Source organism: Neospora caninum, chromosome IV (assembly GCF_000208865.1).
Source record: "Neospora caninum Liverpool complete genome, chromosome IV".
In the NCBI taxonomy this organism is placed as follows: Eukaryota; Apicomplexa; class Conoidasida; order Eucoccidiorida; family Sarcocystidae; genus Neospora; species Neospora caninum.
Genome location: NC_018389.1, coordinates 771,258 through 780,803, shown reverse-complemented (window position 1 = coordinate 780,803; position 9,546 = coordinate 771,258). Strand labels below are relative to the sequence as shown.

Genomic DNA, 9,546 nt, shown 5'->3' with positions numbered 1-9,546 from the left:
AGGCGCTCTCGTGTGTTGTTCCAGCGGCTAGAGCAGACTGACTACGAAGATCTTAAGTAGCGTACGATGGGGTTCACCTCAGACGCCCGTCACCGCCATCGCGCGGGGCGATCCACATGCATCGGGCGTTCACTTCCGGTATTTCGCCGAACGGGGTAGGAGCCAGGAAAGGCAGATTTCGGCCGTGTTGAGGGCACCTAACAGACTTTCTGGAAGCGTTTTTTCGCTCTCGAGTATATGACCGAGGCTTTGAAATCACTCAATGCTGCGAGACGGGGGAGTGTGGAACAGGTCTGGGTTGGAGAACGCTCCAGAGGTCGAGGCTTGGAAAACAGCGACAACGTGACAGACCTGAGAACACAGCCCTGTGGTCAGGCACGGCCGTTGACCGTAGACAAAAATACTGGAAATCCGTGCATTCGGCGTCGTCGTGTGCGCTGTGCGTCTTCCCCATCGTCCCGGAAACCCTGTGTGCACTTGATGCTCTGATTCCTCTCTGAAAAGCAGCGAGCATAAAAAATGGTGTGCTACTTGTGCGGCGGCCGCATTCGACCGACAGGTCAAAGACAAACCTTGTTTGGGTCCAGGCATCAGACGTGCCAAAGGGCGTTCCTGTCGCTGACGTGACACATGGAGGCAAGAAACGCGGAGAAGATCCGATCTACCACTGTGCAGCGGAACAGGCGCTAAGGTTCGCAAGACAGGCGTCTGCTCTCGGAATACCGCAAACTGCATTTACGCTGCAGACGTCAACAGACACGGGAGACACTTTTGAGCGGATTTGTCTTTCCGGACGCCCGCTTCAGACGCGATTGTGAACTGAACACAACACGACCTGGCCTCGCGAACTCATCACCACACGCCTTGATCCTTCACGACTACGCACGGCGCCACGAAAACTGCAGGTTTGCGCCGACTCTCTAGCTCCCATCTGATCGCGACGAGAAAGACATGCGAGAAGTGCGCGCCTCGACGACACAGGGAGGTCAGAAGGCCTGCACGGATTGCCGTCCTCTCTTGGATCAGCGCCGTCCCACTTGCAGATCGTTTTCAGAGCTTCTTCCGACTGCGGTCGCCGGTTAAAAAAGTGACGACTCAGAAAATCCCAACACACACCGCCACTCTCGCGCCCCGGCGCGCTTTCCGCTTCTACGGGGGGCGCCTGTTTGTCTCCCCCTCGCGGGTCTCCAGCGAACTGGTCCTTCCCACAATGCTTCCCCGTACCTCCCCAAACCTTTGACCGCCTTCCTAAGTTTTGTGGGAGAAATGCCCACACGCTGGAGGCTTGGTGTGGACTGCGTTTCAACCCTCAAGCAGCTAGAGTGTCGTGTTAGGGCCCAATGCATGTCCCCCAGTTCAGGCGACACAGTCTGGTTCACAGTGTACTCCGCCACATTCGGGACCGCGCAACTGCGCGCCTGTCTATCCTACATAATGACGGCCCCCTTCACCCTGTGTATTGTGTCCTCTTGCGCCCCAGATCAGCAACGCCCTGATACTCGCGCCTGCCTTCGACAGGCAACGCGACCGGCAAAAAGCGACTCCGAAGCCAGGAGATCAGGAACCTTTTGCATGTGTAGGCAGGTATGCCGGTGCGCCGGACCGCTTGCTCATCCGTAGACCTATCGAACCTAATCTTGCGGTGTCGGCGAAGGCAGACAAAAGGGGTACACCAAACCTATACATCTTTCATGTCCCCTGCCTGCCTGTCGCCGCGTGTATGAGTGGGCAGAACACGACCGCGGCAGACCGCAACAGGCAGCAACCATTTCGCACCCTGGTGCTATCTCTGAAAAGAACTGTTCTTTCTTGAGACGTGGTCTGACACGCAGCGTTCGCGTGAGATGAACTCTCGGAACAGTGTCGACTGTGGAGGGCGTCGAACATTGAAGGCATCCCTCATTTCCCCGTTCGACGTTTTGCCGCGTCGTATCGGATCGCATGATGCGCATCGCCTGGCCGCAGTCCTTTCTCTCCTTTTCCTTGTCTTTCTCCTTGTCTTTCTCTCTGAAGTTCTTGGCCACTTTAGCAGCGATGTCTCCTGGTGTCAATGTATGCGACGAACCTCCAATGCGGCGGACTGCGGACACCGGAAGCGGCTCTTCGATGCTGATGCACGTTGCCCTTCTGGAGATTGGCGGCTGAAAACAGGCACGCGTAAGGACGCAGGCGCTTCGGACATCAAGGCCAAAAATACCCGCGGTGTCCCTGGAGCAGGAAATGCCAACCTGAAACGCTGCAACGCCGGCTTCCACTGCAACCCCCGTTTTCTTCGGCACGGACACATTCCAGCAAGCAGAGAGAAACAAACGGCGCCTGTGTCTTAAACGGCGCCTGTGTCTTAAACGGCGCTCTGAGCCTGGCTGTCTTACTTCGACGAGGAGCGAGTCAGCTGGAGACAGCCGTTCATCCTTCGAGGCCCTACGGGAAACATGAAAGAACAACCGAACCACGCGCTGTTGCGTGATATTTAACGGGACGGCACGCGCCTTGACGAGTGGACGGAAAACCCGAAGGGATGCCACAAGAGGGACTTTCGAAATCCACTCCTCGCGAAACGAGAAAGAATCGAGGGGGACCGCGACACTGTCAAAGACACGAAAGCGAAGCACCGAACTACAAAGAATGCAGCAGAGACTAAAGGGGGTTCTAACTGCAAGAGAAAGCCGCAACAAGCACAGGCAGACGGCCACCCAGGCCCCGGTCCGGAATCGCATGCGTTCAAAACGCACTTTTGTGACCTGGCAAACGCCCTCGGAAATCGAAATACCGATTCCGCCGGAGAACACACACCACCCTACAACGCGCACGCGTGACAGGCGCGGCTGTGTCTATCTCTAGCATGCCTACAATGTTGCAAGCTAGCGTACCACGGTGTTTCAGGAGGGGCCAGCGCCGACGTATCGTTGCGGGCCTTCCGCTCGTCAACGGGGGAACTCGCTGAAAAGGCAAACAGAACAAGCGATTGCCGGCCAAGTTCTTCCCCTCTTGAACAGACGGGGTACACACCGTCCCACTGATAGCCACTGGAGCTCCGAAAAGAGCCTGCGTTGAAACACTGTCAAACGTGGACATGTCACCTGGTTCAGGGGTGTTTCACAAGCAACCTATCGTGAATGTGTATGGACAGGGGAAGCTACGTCTTCACAGAGAGACGGCCGTGTGCACCGCTCACAGCGGAGACCGACTGGCCATGAGACGTTGCGCCGTCCGGGACACACGACTGCTGCTGAGTGCGGCCTAGCGATGTCTTTAACAGAAACCGGAATACGTTTCCGCCTCACCACTATTTTCTAGGTCAAAGAAGCTCCCTGTCTTGGTTCTTACGACGACAACAGCGAAGAGAGACATCTGTACCGTGGTCCCCCACTGTACCCAGCGTGGGACTCTCTGTAGTTACGGGCACCTGATAACGGCGCCCGCGTTTCGCCAGACACCGACTTCCCACTTCCCCTTTTTCTTCTTCCCATCCCTCACCGGTCTCCCCGGCTGGGCACGCGGGCTCAGCGACAGGTGTTGTCGCCCTGTCACGAGATGCCTCTTCTTCCATCATCGCCGCGGGAGACGTCGCTGGATCAAAGACGTAGACGGTTCGCACGCGTGTGTCTTCCTGGCCGCCTGAAGCCGTGCAAGAGACACCAGAGAAGATCCCACGTGTCCAAGAAGACCACACCACCGTTCGGCGCACATGTCCACGAGGCGATCGCCTGCGAGACGCGACCGGGCCTCGGCACAGGAGCTCGAGCTTCACAGGTGAAACGTCAAGCAGACCGGAAGAGAAAATACCCTGGACCACAGATCTGCGCGGCGACACATTTCGCCCACGCCGACGTATCCCCACAAATGCGCGGCCCCAGTCAGTAGTTCACGTGCCCCGTGAGATTCGCAGCGGCCTTTGGGCGAAGTACCTTTCACACTGCACGAAAGGACAAAGCTGGTCGGCCTAAACAGAGACGCCGACGCATACGTGCAGAGGTGGACACTGTAAGGCTGTGCGCATTCCGCCTCTCCCGAAGGTGAACGGGGCAAAACTGCCCAAAAGCGAGTACCTTTGTCGGCCGATATCCTCCCGCGGCCAGTGCCGCATTTCTCGCCTGATCCAGGCCCCGCTTGATGGTTTCCAGATTCGGACGCACGCCTTGTCACCGCACTTGCAACAGGAGTCTCCAGCGCGGACGCAGGGGCTACGTGGATGTTGATGGGCACCGTGGGGACGGGGATGGGCGTTGCAGCTGCTTCACTCTGGCGGCGAGACGCGTCGCTGCCGCCGTCGCGCTGGAGCGAGTGGAAAGTGGTGAAGTTGTCTGAGAAAACGTGAACCGCGCAAGGACGCTCACAGCTTCAAACAGAAAAACGGCAACGCCGAGACCGCGGCCCCCGTATATTCATCCACAAGTGGCGAACGGGTTCCACCGGTTCCTACGAGACGCCTGAGAAGCCAAACGCAGAGCCCGCGATGGCACTGCGTTCCTCCCTCTTCCTTCTCGCTCGCCGAAGCTCTTTGCGCCTACGGCCTCACCGTCTCCGAACTGGAAGATCCGACTGGACCGGAACGAGGCTCGGGCCGATGTTTCCCCTTTGGAAGGCGGATCCCCGGCCTTCCCCGACGGCGCAGGCCCCGCCTCGAACGGGCCGTCTTTCCCACTCCTGGATCCGAGCCTCAAGATGTCCCCGACGGACTTGAAGAAGCTCTGCCTGCGTGTGGAGCTCCGGCCGTCGAGACGCCTGGAAAGGCCCCGCGACAAGGTGCCCAGTTCGCAGAGCATCTCCACGGACTGTCTCTCCGACTGCGCCCCGCAGGTGCTGCCTGGAGCGGCTACGACCGATCCAGGCCCGACGGACAGTCGCCCAGCGTCGGCGTCTGCGCTGCGATACGGAATGCTGAAGAGATCTTTCTCGCCATCGCCGTCGCCGTCTGCGGCCACTGCGGTCGAGCGAGTGCCGTCGACTCCCGGCGACGCCCCTGCCTCGCCAGGTGGATACAGATAGGCCGCGGAACCTGCACTCGGGACGGCCGCTGCCGGGGCTTTGCGGCCCACGATACCGTCGTGGCTGTCCGCTCTGGGCTCCATGTCCACGCCGCTGAAGACACTGCCGTACTCGGAGGCAGGGGCCGCGAGGCCTCGCTGAGGCTCGCTGGTGATCGCCTCCCGGGACAAGTCGCTCTCCGTGTCGTCCCAGTCTTTCTCCCACTCGTCGTGCTCCTCGTGCCGGTGACTGGTCGAGTGACTCGGGGCTGTTCGCCTGCGCGATCGCCGCAGGATCTTCGGATACAGCGGCAGACGCTGGAACCGCGACAGGGGGCCAGCGGCCAGCGCGTGGTGCTCGTCCCTGCCCCGTCCCGCCCGGTGAAGATGCGCCGCCTTCCCCTTCAGGTGCGTGTGGGCTTGGGAAACAAAAGAGAAGACAGAAAAGACAGCCCAGCGAAACGCACTTTCGGGAAGGGGCTCTTTGCGGCGCACCAACGGATCCGAGGACTGCTAACGGGAAACCCTGCGGACTCCCGGTCGAAGACGGAAACACTCCAGGGAAAACGGCCGGGCGCACGCCCACGCGCCCCGAGCCAGCAGCCGGTTCTGTGCATGCAGGCAAGGCTGGCGTCGCGATCGCCATGGTGTGTCTATACGGGAGGGAATTCCTGAAATCGGGACGCTTACGTGGATGCTGCGGCGCGATCTTGTGGCGAGACCCGCCCGCGTACTGGTGCAGCTTTATCCGAATTTTGGCCAGGGGAGAATCGGGGAGATCGGCGTCCTCGTACAGCTCGTACTCATGGGTTTCTGGACTTTCAGCCTTCACGATCATGTTGTTCAAGCAGGCGGCGACCTACACAGTCGAGAAGCACAGGCGGAAGCAGAGGGGATGCGCGAGACGCCATCTGACCCTTCTGTTCCGCAGCCACTGCCAGCACGCGCGACGAGGACGGGCACGGGAAGCAAGCATGAACCGAGGTGTTCTCGAATGAGAATGGCGACAGGCGGAAGGCCTCGCCCCATATCGTGGTGCACATGTGATGTGAATCCGTCTGGGAGGCCGGCGTGGCGCAACCGCGTGATTTCACCTCCCCCCTCGATGCACCATACAGTCAGGAAGGAATAAATCAGACAGAAACGCAACGGGGAGGCAGGAAAGGACCACGTCAGGGGCAGGCCTGAACTCCGATCAACGCGTCGTCCACTAGGGCGCGTTGATCGGAGAAGAATTTCTCCGTTGTCGCCCTGTCGCGCACCCGCAGCGTCTGTGTATCGACACCGAGAGAGAGCCTCAACCCGCTGACCTGGGCCTTGGGCTTCGCTGTGTTGCAGGAACAACGGCTGCGTCTTTGAGGCGGGAGAACCGCTTACGTGCGTGTCGACGATCGACTTGAGGCGATTGACGAAATCACGGTGAAGCTCCACAAGCGGCAGATCGTTTGCCTGGCGACCAAAGGGGCTCTCCATAGCACATGCAGCCGCGAACGTCGCGTGGAAGGCACCGACGGCGATCACCGAGAGGACGATTGCGCATGGCTGAGGATTCGCGAGAAACCCCAAAAGAAATCGAAATCGGGGGCTACGTGGAGGTACGTACCGGAATGAGAAACGCACTCCACAAACACAGCGAAAAGGGCCAGCTGTAACGCACCGCCGAAATACCACAGTCACCGTGGCGAAAGAATGATGTGCCTGCAAAAAGTCGCGAACGACGCTCTGCAACTCCCAAGAGCACGAAACCGACACCGCCTGTGAGACAGGACGGCCAGCAGACGACACAGCAACAGGTTTGCAAACGCAGGGCGCCAGGAGGCGCCGCTGCGGGGGATGCGATTTGTTCTGGAGTGCAACGTTAACCCCTGCGGGGCCCGCTGTTCTGGGCGGTGTCCAGACACCACCTGTCGCCGGAAACGGACCACGCAAGAGCACAGGAGACGCTCTTACACGCTGTGGGAACGGACAAGAGGCAGAGAGTGAAAACGAAGCCGAGGAACGTGTGGAGAAGCAGAGGCAGACGCAAGCGACAACCGGACAAGAGAGAAGACAACAACTCGTTCTCCTCCTACCTTATTGATCATCCACGAGGCAATGACCACCGGGCAAGCAATAGTCATAAACCAGTCCATGAGTTGCACGAGCTGAACGTAGGGAAAGGGGAAAGGCGTGTCTTCAATCTTGCATGCTGAATTGAACGCTAGCATTCCTGAAGGAGGAACACAAAACACACACACACGCAAGATCAACTCCCGACGCAGAGTGTCAACCATATACATGCGTGTATCTCGGTAATTATACGCATATGCTTATGCGGAGGAATGCGCGGAACACACAAATCATGCCCAGATTCAAGACAGACGGCACATCCACGTGTACCGTGCGTCGATGTACACGGTTGGGTACGCAAGGATCACTACGCTGCCGGAAGGTCACGACCATCTGCACGTACACGCCACGGGAGGGGTGTGCTGGATGTCCCGTTACAGCGGGAAGACGAGGCGAAACTTTCTCTGAGCGAACGGAGGGTCAGTCGTGACGGGAGAGCGTCCGAAACGGAGCGCTGGCACCATCGAGGAGAGACTTAAGAGAGGGTTCCCCTGTCTCTCGTGGTTCTGCACGTTCCCCACACACTTTTCTCAGCTGCATTCTCACCATTCGACAGCTGATGCTGAATTCGCGCAAAGCACGGCGGCGGCACCGCCAAGCCCTTTGGTTCCACCACCAGGCGCCGCATCATCTCTTGAACTATCCAGTGCATGACGAGGAACGTTTGGTCGTCTGTGAGGCTGAGGAGTTTCGCTTCAAAAGCGTCCATTCCCCCTACGAAAAAGGAGCCGCAAGCACACGCAGACCGCAACCTGTTTCTGCCTGTTTCACATCCTCTCCAGGGACAGAGGACAACCGTTTTTCGCGGCGCACGTCTGCGATCCGGTCCAGTTTGGCCAAACGTTGGACACACAGTTCTCTGGTCTGCACGCCCAGTCTCTGCGTGTATATCGACATCCGGCACCCAGCCCGTGCATCGCCATCCGTTCACACGCGGAAGGCTCCTCGAAAACCGGTGACTCCACCACTCCAATGGAGTGGCCCCCGCCGCTCTGTTAACTCCGTCAGAGGCGCCCTCCGAAAACCAATCCGCGGAGCCCCGACCCTGCCTGGCCACGGCTGCAGTGTCGAGTTTCCTCTCTGCAGCTATCAGAGTCGCCCACGCACCAAGCACTTCCAGCTGTGTCTTCTCCGCGTCGTTGTGCAGCAGATACTGAATCGACACGGCGTGAAGCAAACTGAGGAGGTGAAGAATCTTCCCTCGCCAGTCGGCTCCCCACGCATATTCGCCCTTGGCGATGCCGGTCATCTCGTCCAAGGCGACAAAGGTGCTGGCCGCGTCAGCCCACCAGCTGGCCATGATTTGAACCTGAGGCAAGGCAAAATCCCGAGAACGCGCACGAGAGCAGCGTGGAGGGGAAAACGCGTGAGGCGCGCGCAAGCGCAATCTGTAGCTAAAGCTAGGCCAAGACCCGTGTAAGCGGCGAGACACACTATGCAGATACGTACATGCATAAATAGAGAGGTTAGAGAGGTAAATGGAAACGTGGACACACACACAGAGAGAGACAGGTGCACGTCGCTACATAGGAGAGGAGGACAAGCGTGACAGGAAGCGACGGACCAAAAGGCTCCGCGCTCGATTCCCAGGGCCCGTTTGGTCCCTCGACACACTCCGGTCTTTGAGGGCGATCGCACGTTCTGCGGCCATATATCCTTTTCGAGATGTGTCGAACCGTAGACCTTCCTATATACACACATATAAAATATATATATGCGCTTTGCGTATGCAGACGTATGCACACCTGCATGATGGATGTTTGGCGAGACAGCGAATAGTCGGGTCTGCGCCTCTGTGCTGTTTGAGGCGAGCGGCGTTTTTGCGTGGCGTCTCACCTGCGAGCGAGCCTCCCAGAAACGTTGGTAGGCCTGGTTCGTGTGGAAGGCCAAGACCAGTACGGCGAGGGAAAGGAAAAAGTTGAACAGTGTGGGGCTGAACATGATGTCTGCTCCCCCGTTGCTCGTCAGTTCCCCGTAGGTCATCAGCGCCCAGGTGAGAATGCCAGCAATCAGAGCGCGAGGGACGGAGCAGAGAAGCACGGACCCGTGAGGCTGCAAGAGAATGCAGAACCCCAGCCACGGGTCTTGCCTGTAGTGGATCATTTTTTGTCGATTTAAGCGTCGAAGAACCCAGAAAGATGCAGAGGAACACCAGATGCCGACACAGGTATCGAGATGAGCGCATGCCGCTCGAGTCTACACAAATCGATTTCTACAGAGAAGGCTCGCGTCCCGTTTTCTGAGACGACGAACTCGATTTCCCCAGGCCGTGTCTCTCCGCTCGGGTGTGTCCCTCGCGAACGCCATGGCTGCCTGGCGCGTGCGCTGGGAGCCGGGAGAAGACGCGGCCAGAAAGCGACTAGCCAGTTGAAGGAAAATGACGGAAAGACGAGCGACGACCCGCGTCGAGAGACGCTGGACCTCCGCCTCGGCGTCGACCCTGAACCGGGCTCTAGGTTTTCCCGAGTTT

At 58.8% G+C, this 9,546-nt stretch overlaps 1 protein-coding gene across 1 annotated transcript; it reads right to left on the bottom strand.

Moving 5' to 3' along the window:
• Positions 1-1,631: 1,631 nt before the first annotated feature.
• NCLIV_010540 (conserved hypothetical protein) lies at positions 1,632-9,179 on the bottom strand (the record flags this gene model as incomplete). The annotated part of the gene is made up of 12 exons (XM_003880569.1): positions 1,632-2,141; positions 2,373-2,421; positions 2,871-2,940; positions 3,478-3,618; positions 4,152-4,304; positions 4,520-5,386; positions 5,658-5,826; positions 6,345-6,509; positions 7,040-7,176; positions 7,623-7,790; positions 8,184-8,385; positions 8,913-9,179. 12 exons carry the CDS (start codon positions 9,177-9,179, stop codon positions 1,632-1,634), a joined length of 2,898 nt encoding a protein of 965 aa, XP_003880618.1.
• Between the last annotated feature and the right edge of the window lie 367 nt (positions 9,180-9,546).